The sequence below is a fragment of the Acomys russatus genome, unplaced genomic scaffold (assembly GCF_903995435.1).
Source record: "Acomys russatus unplaced genomic scaffold, mAcoRus1.1, whole genome shotgun sequence".
NCBI lineage: Eukaryota > Metazoa > Chordata > Mammalia > Rodentia > Muridae > Acomys > Acomys russatus.
The window spans coordinates 1-21,293 of record NW_026131420.1 but is presented as its reverse complement, the minus strand read 5'-3'; the positions used below and the strand labels follow the sequence as shown (position 1 = coordinate 21,293).

Below are 21,293 nucleotides of genomic sequence, written 5' to 3'. Positions count from 1 at the left end.
GATTTAGTATGCTCCTGCGTAGTCCCCAGGCAAGGGTGGCTTACTCACAAGAGCTGCTTGTATGTCCTCTCCTGGTAGGTCTGGTTGCTGGACGTAGGTGATATAGACGGAGAAGTGGTCAGCTGCGTAGCGGCACACGATGTCACACACATCTGAGATGACAATGTTCTCCTCCATGCGATGTTCCAGCTCCAGCAAAAACCTACAAGAGGCAAAGGGTGGGCTGAAGGCACCTGGAAATCAGCATGCCTGCTAGACAAACCAGCACCCACCGACAAGGTGGCTGGGACTCTGCATGCCAGTGGCCCATCTGAACAGCTGTCTTCTTAGACGGGTGGCACCTCCAGGAGTATACAGAGAGAGAAGGCACAAGGCTCATCTGTATCTCTGAAATGTGTACTGATGTGAGGCCAGGCGTGGTGGCACACGCCTTTAATCCCAGCACTTGGGAGGCAGAGGAAGATGGATCTCTGTGAGTTCGAGGCCAGCCTGATCTACAAAGCAAGTCCGGGACAGCCAAGGCTACACAGTTAAACCCTGTCTCAAAAACCAATAACAACAACAAAAAAAAAGTGTAGTGATGTGTTTACAGATGAAATAGAATGGTAGTCAAGTTGACTCAGAATGGTCCCCTGGGTACTGGGGGAGGCACGGACTGGATGAGCCCAGACTGACCCCGTGCTCATCACTAATTAAGCCAGTGGCTGACACATAGGGCTTGTAACACGGATGTCTCTACTTCTGTATTCTGGAACTTTTCAAAGTACAGTTGAAGTTGATGTGTAAATAGCAAGCTCAGAGGCCTCACAGGTAGGTGGCTCTGGCAATCGCTGAGCCATCACCTCCAGAAGTTACTGGATAGGACGGCCACCAGGAGGGGCAGGGACTACAAAGAAAAGGCAGGCATCGGTGCAAAGAGGGGCAACTGGAGGGTCCCTAGGCAGACAGCAGGAACATCCGGGCTTCCACATGTGACACTTGAGTGACTCTCCACTGCAGGGGAGGACTGCCTCTGCCACACCCTGCCTCATCTGAATGTGGCAGATTAGCCCAGCTACTGCTCAAGTGGCTAGGGAGTGCTAAGTAAGCCTTTCACCTTAATCTCCTCCTCCCCCCCTCCCTCTCCCCTCCCCCTCTTCCTCCTCCTCACTTCTCCTCTGACCAGTGTGGGAGAATCCTCTGACTCACAGCATCACAGAGACACACAGAGCTCAGAGGCTGATGGGAAGAGATCCAGGGGGTACCTCTGGCCTTTGGGTTCACATGTATGTGTGTGCACACGTGTGAGTGTACATGTGCGTATGTGTGGAGGTCAGAGGTCAACCTCAGGTGTCATTCCTCAGGAGCCATCCACTTAGTTTTTTGAAACTGTCTCTCATTAGTCTGCAGGTCACCAGTTAGGCTAGCCTGGCCAGCTTGCCAGCCAGTCTCCATATCCCCAGCCGTGGAATTACAAGGGTATCATGCTGCCCCTGGCTTTTCTGTGGGTTCTGGGGATCAAACTCAGATCCTCATGCTTGCAAGACAACCACTCTACACACTGCACCACCTCCCTAGCACCTAGATTTTGTAACTTTATCCATCCTATTTTTTTAATGTAAAAAATCCACAACATTCAATGGTTTAGAAGCCCAGGGGGTGAATGTAGGAGCCCGGCTTCAGCCACATGCCAGCATGGGAAAGACAGAGGAAGGTGGTCATCCAGTGCTCACCGCTCACTGACAGCCATGACATCCAGGACATTGGAAAAGAGGATGTGGGCCTCGGACGGGTGCAAGATTTTCTTCAGCCGCTCATTCTCCATGAAGTGTGACACCAGCAGGTTCAGACTCTTATAGTAGGAGGCCTCGGAGGTGACCAGCTCAAACATGGCCTGTGCAGACACAGAAGAGACCTTGTCGTTATTGCTAAGAAGCGCTGAGGGTGTCCTTAGTGGCAGAGGTCAGGAGGCCTGTGATGGCAGCTGTGTGGCAGAAGCCAACTTTGTCCCAGTGCAAAAGAATAAGTCCTTCATTCTTGGCAAGCATTCTGTCATAGCCTGGTCACCTGAATACCTGGTGATAAGCTAAGGACCAACATATAGAAGAAGAAACAATTTAAGAGGCTGGTCTTATGACAGAGGCACATGGTGGCAAAGATGTCTCTGGACTGTGTTTATTGGTGTAGAGACAGACAGAGCAATCAGCTAGTGGCAGGACCCTGCCTGCCCTCCATCTTACAGGAAACAGACCAAGATGCCAATCAGGCAGGGTGAAATTTTGGGTGACTTTTATTTATTTATTTTTTTGGCTTTTGCGTTGTCTAAAAAAAAAAATCCTAAACAAGCCTCTATTATTTCTTTTAGCATCTGATTTTATAATGTAATCAAGAAAACCATTTTCATTTTGAAAAAAGAAAAAGAAACACAAAATCTTACTTTGGCCTTCAGGGGCACCTTTCTTTCTGTATCAGCATTGACTTACCAAAGTGATGAACTCAAAACTTCCTGGCGGCAGGCCTGGCTAGCTCGCCTTTAGCACTTACAAATGACCTACCCTGAAACCAGCGGGAGCCATGCCCACTGTCTGTCCCATCACTCTCCACTGACTCTTAACCCAGGGTTGGTTCAGATGCCTGAAGGGAAAGTGTGGCAGGTTGTACCGTTGATCCCTCTAAAGTTATCTTCACACTCTAGTCTCCAGGACCAGCAACTGTGCCCTTGAGTGAAAATGGGTCTTATCAGTTGTGCCTGAATGGAAGGTCTTGAGGTGAGACCATTCCAGACCCAGGGTGGGTCCTACCCACAATGCTACGTGTTTAGTTTTGCTTCTGTTGCTGTGATAAAATAACTGGGGAAAAAACAGCTTTAAGAAAGATGTATTCAGCTCCCACTTCCAGGATGGAGCCGGACATTTCAAGGAAGTCAAGGCAGGAACTTGAAGCGGCTCATCATACCCACAGTCACGAGCAGAGAGAGAAGGAATCACATTTCCTTACTCAGCGCGCTTTTTCTTCTTTTACAGTCCAGGACCCAAGCTCAGGCAATGGTACCATCAACTTTTAGTCTGGATCTTCCTATGTCAATAGATAATAAAACAATCTGGACAATCCAGATGATTTATATTGTGTCAGCTGACAACTAAAACCATCACTGTAGATACCACCATAAAGGAAATGAGAGAGAAGAGACATAGAGATACATAGAGGATGGAGGTGTGGGACCAGGGTGGCAGCTGGAGTAGCCAGAGGCTAGAAGACAGGGAAAGATCCTTTCTTAGAGCCTAGAGGGAGGGCAGGCCCTGCTGACATCTCCACTTCAGGCTTCTGGCCAGCATCTTGGGTGTGCAGGGGTGGGGGGTGGGGTGGGGGGTGGGGTTGTGGTGGTGGTGTGTAAATTTCTATCATTCCATGCCAGCCCAGACATGATGGCAGTCTACAGAAGCAAAGACACCACAGCAGCACTGAGCAGGTCTGGACGAGGAAGGAGGTATGTGACTGCAATTGGTGTTGGTTCCCAGAACACACATACTCTGGTGGCAGTGGCAGAAGTGGGCAATGGGTTTTCCTGAACTGTCTCATTAACCCTTGGGGTCCCCAGAAGGGATATGTGGAAGTTCCTGTTTCACCATAAGAAAAACAGATGCAAAGTGGTGAGCAGTGCCCTCAAAGTCACAGGACTTGAAACGGTGCAAGAGCACGATTCAACCAAAGGGTTTTCCATGTCCCTGGCTGTTATGACTCCTGCCAGTTTGGGTCATATAGCAAAGCAGGGTTAATAGGGTGTTTCTGGTCACTTCCTCCCTATGAAGCACTGCACGCAGTGATTCTGGTGAGGCCCTTTGAGACAAGGAATGTATTCGTAACTTGGAGACACCTTGCAGCAACAATAAGAAAGTCCACAGAGACATCACAGCCACCCCAGACCTCAAGGTCCTTAGTCTGCACTTGACTTAAAACAATCAGGGCTGAGATACCGTGAGCTGTGGTCCTGGGACCCAATGCTGGCTGGAAATTCCTCTTTGGGTTCATGTAGGCTGCCTGTATCCAGCACAGACAGGAAGGCCACATTGGGCATGAAGTTTTCTAGAGCTTTTTCTGTTACAAATGCTGCTAGGTTTAATTTTCTCAAAGACTGCCAAGATAACTGAGCAGCCAGGCTCCAAGAGCATGTAGTAACCCAGGTGACTACAGACAACTCTGTCACAGACTGAGGGACCCTCCATCCCCACATGGTAACTCAAGAAGGCAAGGCTCTTAAGGACACTGTCAGAGACCCCTGGGGCTATACTTGAAAGTGCTCTGCCTTACCCCTGCTGCTGATTAGATAGCTTTTTGCCCCAATGGCGCTAAGGACAGGGTTGGGGGCAGCCAGGACTAGCTATGCTGTGGTTGACACCCAGCAGGCTTTGTCCTGAATCACAGCTGATGCTGGCTGAGCCCATTCACTCACCACTCCCGCTCTGATCCATTTATAGGTGGTTAGTCATCTGTGAATTTTCCTTGGCCAGGATGTTTGTCTTTATTTAGAATGTCACATTATTTGCCACATCATTGTAGCTGTCTTTTCCTTATCAATATTGTTTTTGACTCAGCCACTCAAGCCTTTACATGGCTATGCAGGAGAGACGAGGGATTGAGGGATAGAGCTCAGTGGTGGAGCTTTTGCTTGCCATGTGGAAGGCCCTCAATATGATCCCCAGTACAGACAAAAACCCAAAATAAAACCTTAAAAGAAATAAGAGATGGGGGAGCCAGGCCCAGTGTGCTCCTTGTTTAGGCACCCATTCAGCCACCTGGTGCCACACGCTCGCTGGACACCTGCTGCGTCTGCGGTAGCCCCGAGCTCTAGCAGTGATCACAGCACCACAGACACCACTCTGCGGGCTACATCCCAGGGGAGCAGAGAAGGGCAGACTGATGGGCATCTCAGGCAACATCAGGTAGTGAGACTTGCTGGACAGTGCGTTGAAGAGTGTGTTAGATGTGGTCCTGAATGGGAGCTACCCACCCTGCCCCCAGGCTCACATGTCGAAAGCTTGGTCCTCAACTGTTATTTTGGGTGATGGTGTAAACTTAGGACATGTGGGTTAGCTGGAGGAAGTAGGTCACTAGGGGTGGTCTCTCCTTGTCCTAGCCTCTTCCTGTCTCTCACTGCATTCTGTCTGGTAAAAGGAGAGCTGCTTTGCTCCAACACACATTTCCTGCCATGGTATCCAGCCTGATCTCCGCAGTGATGGAGCCACCTGACTGTGGGCCAGACCCTCTGAAACTGTGAGCCAAAATAAATCCTCTCTCCTCCTTCTTTGAGACAGGGTTTCCTTATGTAGCAATGGATGTCACAAAGCTTGCTAAGCAGACCAGGCTGGCCTTGAACTCACAGACATCTGACTGCCTCTGCCTCCCCAAGTGCTAGGAGTAAAGGTATGTGCTACCATGCTGGACTCTACTCCTCTCAGCTGTCTTATCACATTGATGAAAAAATGACTCATGTGTGTGCCTGTGCACAGGCTTGCTCACATGTTTATATTTATATATGAATATGTCTGAGTATCTGAGCATGAGTGTGTGACTGTGTGAATGAATACAGGCATGAATGTGCTTGTGGGTATGTATAGTGTGTGCATGTGTGTGTGTGTGTGTGTATGGAGAGAAATACACACACACACACACACACACACACACACACACAGAGGGTGAGGGGAGGAGGAAGAGACTGGTCGACATGTCAGCATTGTTGGTACAGTTTATGAATTAGCCATGCTGAGTACCGTCATATCTTCCCCTCTGTGAGCTCGGCTGTTGGATGGGATGCTCAGGGACCACCCAATTAGACTGACCTAAATTTTATGAATCACAGCTTGGCCCTCAGTAGTGCTCTTAGATCTAAACTCTTCCAATTTTTAGCTGCCAAGATCCATGAGAATCACAGCACACCCTGCCTGCATTCTTTGCTCAGGCTAAGAGCTAGTCAGTCCGTGCTGTTTCCTGGAGGGCCAGTACAGGTGGTTCTGTCATTGGTGAGGGCCGTGATGTGTCTGCTTGCTGTGAGCAGCTGGGCTGCCAACAGTCCACTGGCCTTGAGTGGTCAGAACCCCGCTTCCAGGGATAACTGCCTAATCTTACTAACGGAGGATGGTAGCTCCACAAGAAGTGAGGTTCATGTATGAAGCACAGCCCTGGGCCCAGCCTTCCATAGAGCATCAGAGAGACATTGTGGGCATGGCTGCCCACCAACTGGGCACTGCTTAACTTAGGGTGGGAAGGTGCTCTGGCCTCTGGCCAGAAGGGCAAGGTGGGTCTACCCCAGGAGGTGAAGTTGGGCCTGAGAGACAAAGGATGACCGGAAGCTCACTCCTAAGGATGCCAATCCCCAATCAGAGCCACACTGGGCACACTGGACAGGGACTAGGGCAGTGGTGAGGGAGAGTTGAACATGGGAAGGTGACAGCTCTCCATGCGTTATGGGCCCCTAGTGAAGATATCCAGTAAGGCCCATCAGGTTCCTGTCATGTATTCAAGGAGCATGTACACACACACACACACACACACACACACACACACACACACACACACACACACACACACACACCCTGCCAGGCTGTGAGAAGTAACCCTGTCTGGTGTCTTCTGTAGTGTGACCTACCCCAGCATACATTTAGCTTTGTCCTCCAGCAAAAGGGAGACCCTGAGTCAGCACCACCTCCCTCTAGACACCGGAAGACAGGCTCAGAGTGCACTGGCCTCAGGGAGAGGAGTCAGGGCTGGGCCAGAGCCAGGTGTGATGGTCAATATCATCAATTTGACAGGATCTAGGATCACCTTAGGAGACAAGCCTCTGGGCAACTCTGTGATGAAATTTCTAGCGGGTGTTGATGGAAATGGGACCATCTACCCTAATGTGGGTAGCGTATCTCCATAGGTCACTGAATAAAAGGGAGAAAAGCAATCTGAACATCAGAATTCATCTGTCTTTACTTCTTCACTGTGGACACACTGTGGCCAGCTACCTCACTCTCCTGCCATCTTGCCTTCCCCACCATATGAACTCTATATTTTCATATGGTAATCCAAACGAAACTTGTTTGTTTGCTTGTTTGTTTTTTGAGACAGGGTCTCTCTACAGAGCCTTCTTTAAGGTATGAAAAAAAAAGGGGTGAAAACAATGGAACACAAGCCTTATTCCATGCTTAATTTGAGCAGACTCAGACCGTGGCTGATTGTAAGGTTCCCTCCCATCTCCTTCCACGGAAGGACGAAGCTCTTTCTTGTCTGGGCACGCTGGGCCTGGTTGCCAATCCCATTGCCAGCCTGCAGGACACTCCACCTGGGTGTCTGTGTGTATCTGCTACCCTGGAGATGCTCAAAACACCACGCCCTCCTCACCCTTCTAGTTCTACCCAGCCTGACCCCTAGATTAGAGAAGCCCCTTTGCAGAGACAGGGTCCTGAGCAGGGACACAGGCCACCACAGCCTAAGCACCAGTCATTCCTGGCACCTCTGGCTTCTTTCTCTTTCTTCTTTTCTTTCTTTCTTCTTTCTTTTCTTTCTTTCTTTCTTTCTTTCTTTCTTTCTCTTCTCTCTCTCTCTCTCCTCTCTCTCTCTTCTCCATGCCAGATGGCAGGCACGGCAGTCAGGCAGGCTGAGGTTTGGCTGGGAGGAGAGCCCCACCCTCCCTGTACCTTCTTCCTCCCTGATCTGTGGTCTCCTTCCATTCCTTCCCCGACACCTTCTAGAAAAGCTCCCTGACCTCCCTGTGGAGATACCCTAGATATATATTTTTTTTTTTTCTTTTTTCTTTTGAAGCCCAAGGACTGTACACTGCAACTCTCCAAAGGTACTGGGAAAAGAAAGATGGAGAGAGGAAAAAAAAAAAAAAAAGAAGAAGAAGGAAAAGCCATGCCATTTCAGTTAAGTCAGCACGAGGCTCACCCTACTGTAGGCAAGATGTGACACGGTGGGGAGGGGCCTTCAAAGAATGAGTGAGAAAGCCCAGAGCATCAGAAGAAGTATGCTGGGCTCTGGCCAGCACCTGAAAGAGGCAGAGGAGAAACAAAAGGCAGACTGACAGACCCAGCAGAAGCCACCATCTCCTGACACCCTTTTCCCCCTGGCCTTTTACTTTGAATAAGTTCTAATTGTTTCCCAAACTGTCCTGTTCTTAAATAGTGATTCAAAATCAAGGGCTTCAGAGCAAACTAGCAAATGGAATTCAACTGAGAAATCCCGCGGCCCCCCCCCCCCCCAGCCTGGTAGCACATTTTGTTTTAAATCTTGATTCTTCTAGGACCAAGCCAAACTCAGGCTTACCCAAGGATGTCATGAGGAGGAAGGTGGACACCTGCCACCTGGGGAGCTAAGGAACCGGGGATGCTTTGGCCACAGGCTCACTTACTTGGCAGGACCCAGAGGCTGCCTGTCTCACATCGAACATAGACTGAACAAGAGCTCTGAGTCGGCTGGAGAGATGGCTTAGCGGGTAAGCATGCTTATTGTGAAGTCATGAGGACCTGATTTGGAATCCCAGGACCTGTATAAAAACTTAAAAAACAAAACAAAACCCAGATCTTTGCCACTGATTTGAAGAATAAAATCTGAACATCTAACTGTCAAAAGAGAAGCACACATTAAGATCTTTAAAATCAATCTGTAAAGCCAGGCTTTAAACACGCAGAAGAGCATGCACACACATGCTCACACTAATGTTGAATAGAGCTGGTGCATATCAGCTTGGCCTCATTGATTTTTTTTTTTTAAAGTATATCAGTCTAATCCATGGAAAACTATAAAAATATGTAAATGAAGTTTTTTCTTTTTTTTATTACATTCTGCTAATTTGTGTCGGGGGTTGTGTACACTGCACGTGTGTGAGGTTGCACATGTGTGAGGTGGGTCTGGGTATGCTGCACGTGTGTGAGCCAGTCAGAGGATAACATTTAGAAGTCAGTTCTCGCCTTTCATCATGTAGACCCAGGGGCTAGAACTCAGGGTTGGTAGCAAGCATCTTTACCCACTGAGCCCTCACCACCATCAGTCCCCTGCAGATGTGATATTCTACTCTTTGGAAAACATTGTATGCTGTAAATATTCGCCTACTTAATTCTTTGAAAACCTGTTTTTGTTCTGTTTTGAAACAGGGTTTCTCTGTGTAGCCTTGGCTGTCCTGGACTCATTTTGTAGACCAGGCTGGCCTCGAACTCACAGAGAACCACCTGCCTCTGCCTTCCCAGTGCTGGGATTACAGGCTTATGCCCATCTGAAAACCTGTTTTTAACTCCCTTCCCTCCTTCCCTCTCTCTCCCTCCTTCCCTCCCTCCCTCTCCTTCTCTTTTGCAGAGTTGAGGATGGGACCAGGGCTTTGCATATACTATTCAAGGGCTCTGCCACTAAGGTGTACCCTAGTTGCTGAAAACAAATACATTTTTAAAATGTCTGTAGCTCTGGTTGTTTTATACTATAAAGTTCCAGATTGTTAAAGACTGGGAACTCTGCAAATATATTCTTTCTTAGAGCTTGGTACAAATATCATCAAGCCCTTATGAACTGTGTTGTGCAGTGCTCGCATAAGTACTTTCACAAGCTGGGTTTTAAGTATAAGCGTATGGCTGGAGCTGGGGATGTGGCTCAGTTGGCAGAGTGCTTGCCTGGCATGCATGAAGCCCTGGGTTTAACCCCAGCATTCTGTGATCTGGCTGGGGAGGTACAAGCCTGTAACCCCAGCATTTAAGAAGTGGAGGCAAGCTGGGAGGTGGTGGCACAGGCCTTTAATCTCAGCACTTGGTAGGCAGAGGCAGGCAGATCTTTGTGAGTTCAAGGCCAGTCTGGTCTACAAAGTGAGTCCAGGACAGCCAAGGCTACACAGAGAAACCCTGTCTCGAAAAACAAAACAACAACAACAAAAAAACAAAAACAACAACAAAAAACCAAACAAAACAAAAAAAGAAGTGGAGGCAGAAAGAAAATAAACTCAAGGTCATCTTCTGTCAGTCTGAATCACAGAAAAGCTTGGTACAGCTTTTGCTTGGACTTTTTCGCTTTTTAGTGAATTTGACTTTTACTTCTTTCATTTACTTAGTGGGCATTAATAGTTTTTTTTTTTTAAATTATGTGTGTGTATATTTGTGTCTCTGTGTTTGTACACATGTGTGTAGGTACCCACAGAAGCCAGCGGCATTAGATGCCCCCGGAGCAGAGTCACAGGCAGTGTGATCCATCCGACATGGGCGTTGAAAACCAAACTCTGCTCCTCTGCAAAGGAAACACACACTTGTAACCACTGGGCCATCTCTGCAGCCCCTTGTCCTTCTGTGCTGACAGCCTGGACCATTTTTCTCTGTATGGCTCATCATCACTGTTGATGGAGCTCCATAGCTGATTGGAATCTGGGTTCACCAGTGTGTGTGAAAGCAGCACAAGCCATTTTCCTGTTCCTCTTGCATGTATCCTTTTGTTTTTAAGACAGGGTCTGGCAATGACCTAGAACCTCATCAGGCTTGTCAGAGAGCTTCCGGGGAGCCACCTGACTCTGCCTCCCATCTTACCGTTGCTGGTATTATAGTCCTACTGCCACGCCTGGCCTTTTACATTGGTTCTGGGGAACCCGAACTCAGGTTCTCACAATCGAGAGGTCAATATGCTACCCAGCGAGCCATCGCCCAGCCCTCTGTCATTTATACTACAGCACGGAGCACTGGGAGGAGGCCCCAAATGCAACTCAGGCAGCATGAGTCCACAGAACTCTCAGCGTAGCACCCTTACAACTGTCATTGAAATTGACTGAAATTATACAGCTTCCTTTCCCACCCCAAGGTGAAGAGCATTGAAAACATTTGTGGTTTGATGGGGTTTGTCATTGTTGTTTGATTGGTTGGTTGCTTTGCTTTTCCAGGCAGGTGTCACTGTGTAGCCCAACCTAGCCCAGACTCACTATATACCCATGGCTGACCCTGAACTGGAGACTCTCTTGTCTCAGCCCCGAGAATGCTGGGAGTACAGATTTACAGATATGCACTGCCACTGGATCAATTTTAAGTTTCTATGGTGTCTACATTTTATTTTCTTGTTTCACTGTAATAGAGATAGATGTAGAGAGATATTACAGCTTGTGCAACTTCAACAAATATTAAAATAACAGCTTTTAAAAAATGACTATTGTATGTTTGTGCACTGTGGGCATGCCTGATACCCACGGAGGCCAGAGATGGAGGTGCGGCCCCTGGAATTGGGGTTACTGATGGCTGTAAATTGTCATGCAGGTGCGAAGGAACTGCTGAGCCATTTGTTATAGTATTTGTGGCCACTGGAAGATAAGCGCTGCTTCCCTTCAGAGCGATGTGGTTTCTACAGAAAAAGGAGTCTCAGGTTGGGCAGATGATTCAGTGGGAAAAGGTGCTTGTCCTTTGACCTCCGTATGCACACACTCACACATGTGTCATGTATGCATAGGCACACACTCACACATGTATCACATGTGCATATGCACACACACGTATCATGTATGCATATGCACACAATATTAAATAAATAAATTTGAAACTATGTAAAACAATAAAAGATCTATGCATCTCGAGCGATCCTCCTGCCCCAGCCTCTTGAGTGCTAAGATTACAACCACAAACCACCACACTGGCTGTGGATATTTTTTAGTGAGGTAGCTAGCATACATTCTCTGTCATCGCAGTAAGCCTTTGGAGAATGACAAACATTTTACACAGATTACCCTATGAATCTTCCTCAGGCTCCCTATGTCCTTGCTCTGTCTCTCCACAGAACAGCCTAGCATGCAGCAACCTACTGGACCCCTGGGCCCAATGCATCATGGCTCCACCCCGCTGAGCGTCTCCCCTCCCCCTCGCCTGAGACAGAAGACTAGGAAGAAGCACAGAAACCAGCCGGAAGATTTTGTAAGAAAGCAGAGGACGTCCATGAAGGAAGGCAGCCGTGGCAGAGGCAAGCTTACCTGCTTGATCTTGAAAACGCAAATTCTCACCATCTGTGGAGAGAAACAGCAGGACCAGGAAGCCCTGCTCTGGCCTGTGTCCCCCTAAAGCCCATGTGAGGCCTGCCTGTCTGTCAGTTGGGGAAGTGCTCAGCACCTCTGTCTCTCTTGTACATTCCCCGGGCTCCCTCATCTGAACCTCCCAGCTTCTAGAAGCTCACGCTGTGCATACATCTTTTCTCTATAAATGACCTAGTCTCTGTCCTACTGTAGCAACAAATCCAGATTCTTGCACTTGACGGATAAGCCAGCATCACACACCTAAGGAGTAGCAGAGCAAAGAATCAAACCCCAGGCAGGTGGGTGCCAGCACAGGTGTGAGAAACCATTCTGTCATTTCCTCTTTGCTATATTGTGAGAAAAACATTACAAATGTCAGAAGAATTAATATTCGGACTATAAAAACCACTGCTCAATCAAGAACATCAATATAGAAGCTCAACAGAAAATGGGGTCTGTGAGGCCAGGCCACATGGGCAGCTGAACGCAGGGTGGTGGATTGGTTGTCTACCGTAGGTCCTGGGTTCCAGCCTCAGGACTGGCTCAATCTGGCATGATAGCATATGCCTGAAATCCTAGTACTCAGGAGTAGAGGTGGGAGAATCAAAAGTTCAAGGTTAGGGCTGGAGAGGTGGCTCATCAGTTAAGAGCTCAAACAGTTCTTGCAGAGGACCTGGGTTTGGTTCCTAGCCCCTGAATGGCAGCTCACAACCACCCATCACTACAGCTCCATGGATCCAAGTGTCTTATTCTGACACCCAAGGGCACCAGGCACACATAAGGTGCATAATATCCACACAAGCAAAACATACACATAAAATAAGTATTTAAAAATAGATAAAAATTACTATTTTTTTTAAAATTCAAGGTCATTCTCTAACCTAGTGAGTTTGAGGTTAGCCTGGGCTACATGAGACCTTACCTAGAAGAAGAAGAAGAAGAAGAAGAAGAAGAAGAAGAAGAAGAAGAAGAAGAAGAAGAAGAAGAAGAAGAAGAAGAAGAAGAAGAAGAAGCGGCAAAAACAAGATACCCAAACAAGACACACTGTTCCTTCAGTGGCCCAAAGAGTATGTGTAGGTTTGGTACTAGAACTAGAGATGTGGGTGACCAAAGCCTTATGTGCACAGCTTAAGAAGAAATTGAAATTTAATTAATCTGTGTGCATGTGCATGAAAATACATGTATGTGTGCTTATGTATTCTTGCCTCTGTGTGTGTGTGTGTGTGTGTGTGTGTGTGTGTGTGTGTGTGTGTGTGCACGTACTCCCACAGAGGACAGAAGAATGTACTGATCTCCTGGAGCTGGAGCTGCAACCCGTTATGAGCTGATTGCTGCGCACGGGTGCTGGAAGGCAAACTCCAGTTCTTTAGGAGACCGGGGAGTGCTCTTAACCACTGAACCATCTCTCCAGCCCCTAAAAGTAACTTTACATAAAACGTTTCCAACACTTTTACACGTAAACTAGTTTGCTGGTGTAGATTCGTCCACTTGTGGCATCACATCTATGCTCAAAAGTGTCTGATTTTGGAGCATTTTAGACTCCAGAGTTTTTCAGGCAGGCTTCTCAGCTCACACTGCCGTTTGAATGCCCTGTGTTGGGATGTGATGTGAGACGCGTCTTCACTGTTGCGAGAGTGCGTCAGCAAGAGCACAAGGATAAACTGAGCACGTGACTGAGTGATCTGAAGCTCACCCTGCCTGATGCTACCCTGCACTGTGTCCACAGAGCGCCTTGGCCAGCCCATGAGCACTGCTGACCCCTCGGGTCACTTGTGCTCCTCTGTCTTTAGTGCAGCCGGGAAGTCTGCCTTCCACCTGGGAAGGCATCGTTGGCCTGTGCTCTCAAAGCCCAGCAGAGCAGGGGTTGTTTTCATAAAAATTCAGCTGAAAGCTGCAAGGGGTCCAGTGAAGGCGTTTGTATTGTCTGCTTAAAAAAAAAAAAATAATGGAAGTGTGTTAGTGGGCTACTTACAGAGTTGTAAAACATTTAGAAATAAGTGGCACCTTTACCACCTGAAGGGCCATCGACTGTATTTTCTATGTCTGGTAATATGGCAGCTTGGTTTTTTAACTCTCTAGAGAGCTCCCTAGTGTTCAATTACCTTTATAACTTGGGGCCAGGTGGGCAGGGGTGAGCTCAGCCACCATGTCTATGCTATTTATTTTTTTTATCTTTTGCTTCTTGCTTCTGTTTTAGTTTTTGAGGCAGGCTGTCATGTAGCCCAGGCTAGCCTCTAACTGCCCATGTGGATGAGGTTTACTCTGAACTCACAATCTTCAGCATGATGTGCTGAGATTACAGGTATGTGCGACATTCCTTGCCATTTGTCACCTTCCTATGTGATATATAAAGGACTCTCTGCTTTGTGGTTCACTCCACTTAAGTGTCTGAAATTTTAACTGTATGAATGGACCTCGATAAGCTTTGCTTAATGACAGCAACTACCCAGACAAAGTCTTGATGTGATCCCTAGGTAACACGTCAATGTTTAAATATATTTCTACTTGATTCTGCTGGACAGGACACACAGGTGAACCCTATAGGGGTGGTCCTTCAAAACAACCTCCTTCCTCAGTCCTGAATCGAATTGGAGGACACAGAGAGGAGCTAGGCTCTGTTTTTTATTTTGTCATTAGCCAAATGACCAAATGCCAAATTTGGCATTGTGACATGATGCTTCATCTACAAAGTCCATGCACAAGCAAGTTACACACACCACACACACACACACACACACACACACACACACACACACACACAAATCTATACCCTGCCCCCTTGATCACCTTTTCTACCACTGATCATCCTCTCTTCTTTACCACACTTTCTGGTACTCACGAGATCAAGATCCCTGCCCAACAAACCAAACACTTGCCACATTGTTTCTGTTACCAATAATTTCCCATTGATCATTTCTCCCTGCTAGCAGCCAACCATTGTGCCACTCACTGGCTGCCACTACCTCCCTGACTTCAGGGAGAGTGGCCTGGACCTTCACACAAAGGATCCACATGGCCCCCAAACATGACAGACTGTCACCTGCAGAAGACTGGAATCATTTTCACCAGTCACCGGTTCTGTACCACCTAATGCTTCGATGTCACTGGTACTGGAAAGGCGGTCACTTCACCTAACAAAATATTCATGCTTCGAACATTCAGCAAGGGGCCTTGAGCCAGCCCAGAAAGTGCCTGGGTTGGCGACCTGTGTGAGATTTTCTTTCTCTATCTGTATTAGAGAGAACAGAACTGCTCTGGCGAGCCAGCCGGGAACTGCCACCCCATAGAGGGTCCCTCACACTCCATGTACCTCCTGCCCAGGTACCTGCATACCTCCTGCAGCTTGACCTCTTCCGGCTGGAGGATGTCCAGCACACCGCTGCTCTGGATCTCAGAGGTCTTGCCAGAGGTTGAACCTGGAGTGGGGGTTGCTGAGCAGGCAGATCTGAGGCAGAGCTCTCCTCTCAGGTGGGCTGGCCAGCTCCTCCTCTTCCTCCTCCTCTTCTTCCTCTGGCGTGTCTTCCCCAGTCTGGGACCCATCTGAGTTGCTTTGTATTTCTGCGTCCTGTTGCCTCCGGGTTCGATTTCTTGGAGAGTTGATTTATCTCTATATTCTTGATACAGGAGCCCTGAAATCAAAGCATCGTGACAAAGACAAGAGCAGGATGTCAGACTGTGGGTCCTGGAAAAGCCCCATGCACACTCAGGAGAAAGCCAGCATGCCCTAGGCCTCAGCAGCAGGCTCTGGCCTGAAGAAGAGACCACCCACTGCTTCATTATGGGGAAGATCAGCATGTGTAAGTTTTCTTTGACAAGTAAAGGAATCCCTGAGTAGATCCAAAATTGCTTTTCCACACACACTGGAAAAAACTGAGAATACAGACTTTGTGTTAGTAGGGTGCATGGAAATTGATGGAAACATCTCAATTATCTTTCAATATCCCACCAGGGTCCTTTCCCCAGCTTTAAATGTTTCAATATTAAAGATTAATCCTGTGCATCCCTGAACTGGGAGTGGTTATGAGCTTTCATGTTAACTCAGTGTCTCATCAACTGAGCCCAAAGGAACAGGGTGCCTCTGCCACTCACACTTACAAGCTTATTTTCTCTGACCAATCACATTTAAAAACAAATATGACCCAAATGTCTGGGGAGAGACTTAGGGGTGATGACAAGTCAGTGTAAACCCAGCACCTCACAGAAAAGAAATAAACATTTGAGATATTCTGGCTGCAGAGCAGAGGGACAGTCCCCTCCTCACAGGCTGGCAGAAACAAGGTCATGTGATACTGCCTGCTGCAAGGCTGGTAGAAAGAGGTTCATCCCAAGCATTTTGTAGGTCATGCTACAGAGGGTAGAACTTTGCCCTGGGGGCCTGTGCAGACCCTAGCTAGGCATGCTGATGTGTCTGCATGCATGGCATGGAGGATAGGGCCCAGGGCACTTTCCAGAGACTAGAGGGACAAGGGCATCAGTTAAGTGGGGGGCAGGGCAGAACCAAGGCCCTAACTCATGACATGGTTACACGGCAGAAGACAAGCCCTGAGCCCTGGCAGCTGGCTGTCGCTGGCTCACAAACAGTATTCAGATAACCAGCTTGGAAAGAGGTCTGATGGCACCATTGGTAGAGGCAAGGAACAGAGAGCTGGGGGTGACAGAGAAATGCAAGTATACTTAAGGTACCAGGGGAGCCCCATTAGGTAGTTGGACATACTGGGCATGGAGCTTTTTTCATGCAAGATCCAGTAAGGTTAAGTGGGATCCTTGCATCCTTGCTGTGGAGGCAACATGGATGTGAGCCACTGTTCCTTCTCCCTGCAGCTCGGAAGTATGTCAAAAACAGTAGAAAGGGGAAAAGAGAAACAGATCGCCGTGGAAATCCTGAGAGTGGCTGGATAAATTGCATTGGCCGGCAGGAGTCTCATAAATCCATCCCGTTGATTAAATTATTTGCTTCTGACGCAGAGTCGGGGTGACTCTGCGACTGTACATGATGAACAGCCAGGCAGGACAGCCCCAGCCTCAGAGAGTTAGGATCCTGTGTTTTTTACAGCTCTCCTAGCTGCAGAATGCAACACGCGGAGTATTACAGTCCATGCCGAATTCCACTCCAAGGGCCGTCCAGTGCCACCACAGAAATCAGCACTACACACACACACACACACACACACCCTCGATTATTTGTGTATGTTGGTGTGCCCACATGTTTGCATGTGCATGTATGTATGCATGCATGTAGAGAGCATGTGCCATTCTTCAGGTGATGGGCACCTTGGGCTTTTTCTTTGAAATAGGATTTCTTATTGGCCTGGAGCCCACCAAATAGATTAGCCTAGTTGGCTGGCCAGTGAACCCCAGGGGTGCTCTTGTATCTGCTTCCGGAGCACTAGCTTCAGAGACATATGCGGGCACACCTGGCTTTTAGTGGGTTCTGGGGTTAGACCCAAGTCTTCGTACTTGTGTGGCCAGTATTTTACCGTCCCCTCCACCCTCCAAGCTAATTATCATCTGGAGGGTCTGACAGTGCTTGCTGGAGCTCCCTCACAGTGACTTAGCAGAGTGGGTACTTAGTCATGGTTGAACACCTTTTATAATCACCATTTCCAAGCTTCCTGGAAGCATCTAACTTAGCATGTTTTAACGGCTCAAAAATAAAACAAAAACAAAGACAAAAAACAAAAAATAAAAAAAAAAACAAAAAAACAAAAAAACCGTATCTTATGCCCCAGCCAGCAAACTGCGGGCAAATACTACCCCAGACTTCTCGGTGGCGCATGTGCTGGCAGGAGACAAAAATACCAGCACTGTGGGTAGCTGTGTTGAAAATGGTATTTCTGAAAGTGCTTCACAGTGGACGCCGCCTCTTCCCTGTCCCCTCCCACCCCTGCTTTCCACTGGGGAGGGAGGGCTGGGCTGGACAGTCTGTGCTCGGGGAAGGAGGTAGGGATGGATGGAGGCTGTCAGCAGCGGTGGTGGGTTTCGGTATCTGCATCTGACACCACGGAGGGACCGAGGTCTGAACAACGATGCTATAGCACTAGGAGGAGAGGCCTTTTTGGAATTGTGTCCCACGGGTGGGACTTAGCAAGGAGGCTGGGGGGTGCTGCACTGTTCCTTCTGCTGCGTGGTACTCCTAGATGATCCACGAAGCAGAGAGAGTGCCCTCACCAGACACAGGTCCACGGGAAGCTGGGGTTATTGACTGGCATCAGAACACTGAGGGGCAACAGCTAACTGTTTACACATTACCAGTGTCAGGATCTGGATGTAGCACTTCCCCCCGCCCCCCGCCCCCTCCGCCCCGCAAAGGCTCATGTGCTTCTTGGCTTGGTCTCCACTGTAGCAATGGTGGAGGGTGGCCTCGGAGGAGGTAATTAAGTGACACAGGCATCTCTTCTTAAAGGTTCCATCAAAGCCTTTGATCAAGAGCAGGTTGTTCTAAAATCAACTATCTGGCCCTGGAGTGTCTAACTCCCCTTTCATAGTCTTGCCTTGATACCATTTCCTGTGTGTGGCACAGCCCTCACCATGGCCAACAGAAACTGGTGGCCTGCTCTTATACTTAAAAAAACATGAGTTAAATAACCTATTTTTTGTATAAAGTTCCTAGCCTCCAGTATTTTGCTACAGCAATACAAAATATACCAAGACATTCAATCAAGATATAGATTAATATACTAGGCAAGGAGACAGAAAAGGGGGTTTAATCTTCTAGAGTTTCTTAAAATGGTATCTGTGGTTCTTTGAATAAGGGTGGCCCCCACAGGCTCATATATTTGAATGCTTGCCTCATCTACCAGTTGTTGGACTATTGGAAAGGACTAGGAGGTGTGTCTCTGTTGGAGTAGGTGTGCCCTTGTTGGAGGTGTGTCGCTGGGGGTAGGTTTTGAGGTTTCAAAAGCCCATGCCAGGCTCAGTATCTCCCTCTGTCTACTGCCTGCCTGCCTGAGGATCAGGATGTAGCTCTCAGTCAGTTCTCCAGCTCCACCTCTGCCTGCCGGCCGCCATGTTCCTCTCCATGACGGTAACGGACTCCCCTCTGAAACTGTAAGCCAGCCCCCAAATAAACGCTTTCCTTTATAAGGGTTGCCTGAGCTATGGTGTCTCTTCACAGCCACAGGAGAGTAAGACAGTGCCGGTCCCCAGTAGACAAACTGCCCTTCCTGCTGTCATAGACCTTGGCTGAAGGATGTGGTGTGGCGTGTGAAGCTGAAACAGCCACCTTGTAACAACAAAACAACAACCAAAACAATGGGAGGGAATGCAGAAGCCACAGCTGGGTGGCTGTGTCGGTGAATGAATCAAATTTAACCAACTTTCTACCTCTCGACTCATTAGAAAAGATGGACCACCACTCGGGAGGCAGAGGCAGGCGGATCGCGGTGAATTCGAGGCCAGCCTGTGAGTCCAGGATGGCCAAGGCTACACAGAGAAACCCTGTCTCGAAAAACCAAAAAAAAAAAAAAAGAAAGAAAGAAAGAAAAAAAGATGGACCACCTCCACTGCTGAAGACACATTGTTTCTATAGTGTTACTTCCAGCCAAACGCTCAACACCAGTCAAGTTAGAACATTGCAAAGCGCTCCAACCCTTTCTTCCACTCTCTAGCAGCGCTCCAGCTCCCTGACCTCCTGGGGTTACCACTATCACAATTGTCTAACACACCATTTTCATAATTGTTCTTTTTTTTATTTGTCTTAAACCTAATTTTCATATAAACAGATTCATCCCGGGCAACTTCTGTCCTCAGTGGACTGTTAGTGTCTCAGGTGCCTTGTTTCCTGTTTGTGCCATCAGCAAGCTCAATTTCCCGTCGATGTTAGCTCTGTCCCCTTCAAAGCTCATGCTTATGTGATATGCAGGCCGAGCAGAAAGACTTTGCTCTTACGTCTTACTGAAACAATCTGTACTGGGTTGGCCGTGTTGTGTTAGAGGGGGGAGGCCCAGCTCCTCTGACCAAGGCACACACCACCTCATCAGTCAAAATCTATCCACTGAAGAGAAAGCACTTTTCCTTTAAATCTTCCAAGCCTCCTTGTAAAGGGCAAGCTACTCACTTATTATTTAACAAGCAATTTCTACGTGCCAAGCACCATGTTAGGTGCCAGAGCCAAACACACAAGCACACTCACATCCCCAGCATCCCCAACACCCCCAGCCTGAGGGATGCAGAACCACAGAGACAAAACCAGAGTGGGGAATGGTTTATTTTCAGGCTGAAATTGATCTCCTAGCCTCAGCTCCCTCCTCCCAGGCCTGGGGTAGGAAGCCTTTCCAAGAGGTCTCCCCATAGCTGGGTCTGCTCCCTATCAATCCTGGAGACGCTGTGGCCGTCCCTTACAGGGTTTGGCAGTGGAAGATAATCATAGTATTTTTTTAAATTCAAATTTTATATTTAAAAGAATAAATTGTTGATGGCTCTGACAACATCCCAGAGTCTTTTTCAAAGCACCTGATTAACAGGACCAGTTCACAGGTGGCCCTGGTGGTAAACACAAGAAATAGTTTGGTGTCAGAAGCAGTTTTGAAGTACACGCTTCAGTCTTGGGACCCCCTGAATCCTCTGAGGGCTCACAGAACTTCCTCCCGGCTCTGGAGGAGCAGGACCCCAAGCGCTGTTCCCTTGGGTCCATCCAGGCAGCCTTCGGCAAAGAGTCTTCTGGGAGCCGGTGGCACCCCTGCATCTATCACTCCCACTGGTGCAAAGAGTGCAAAGCCAGACGGGCTCTTCCCAGAGCTCCCGATACAGCTTAGACTCCTGGCTACCTTCCACGTCCTCTCAGGACCTCCCTGATGAGACCAAAGAAGGCTTCATATTCCTCTCTCCCTATCTCTCTCTCTCTCTCTCTCCTCTCTCTCTCTCTCTCTCTCTCTCTATCCAGCCAGGCTACTGCATTCCCTGTCTCAGGGCAGAAGTGACCGGAAACAGCGTTTTCTGCAGGAAAGGGCTGGACCAAGAGTGTTCTCCAAAAGACATCAGGATCAAAATCCTCTGCTTAAGCCCAGTGGAGAGTCTCAAGCTCGTACGTAACCCAAGAACTCAAGTTCTCGGAGGCAGGAGGCCTGTGCGAGGTCCAGGCTAGCCTGGGCTACTAAATAAATTCCAGGCCAGCCAGGGCTGCAGTGTGAGACTCAGTCTCACAAATAAACCATGATCCCCAGCCAAATCAGCCCGTTGGTGCAGCACTAATAAAACGTGGCAGCTGTGCCTAGGAAACCATTAGAAGCCCTCATGTCAAAAGCCGCATGCCAGCCAACCCAGCAGCCAGGGTCCCCTGGAATCCACTGGGTCACAAGGCCCAAACGAGACACTGCCCACC

General features: G+C 48.3%; 1 protein-coding gene across 1 annotated transcript; it reads right to left on the bottom strand.

Moving 5' to 3' along the window:
- Nucleotides 1–48: 48 nt before the first annotated feature.
- LOC127186188 (ephexin-1-like) lies at nucleotides 49–15,603 on the bottom strand (the record flags this gene model as incomplete). The annotated part of the gene is made up of 3 exons (XM_051142657.1): nucleotides 49–202; nucleotides 1,713–1,873; nucleotides 15,308–15,603. Coding segments are annotated over 3 exons (611 nt in total), but the record flags the coding sequence as incomplete, so codon positions are not given.
- Nucleotides 15,604–21,293: the final 5,690 nt, after the last annotated feature.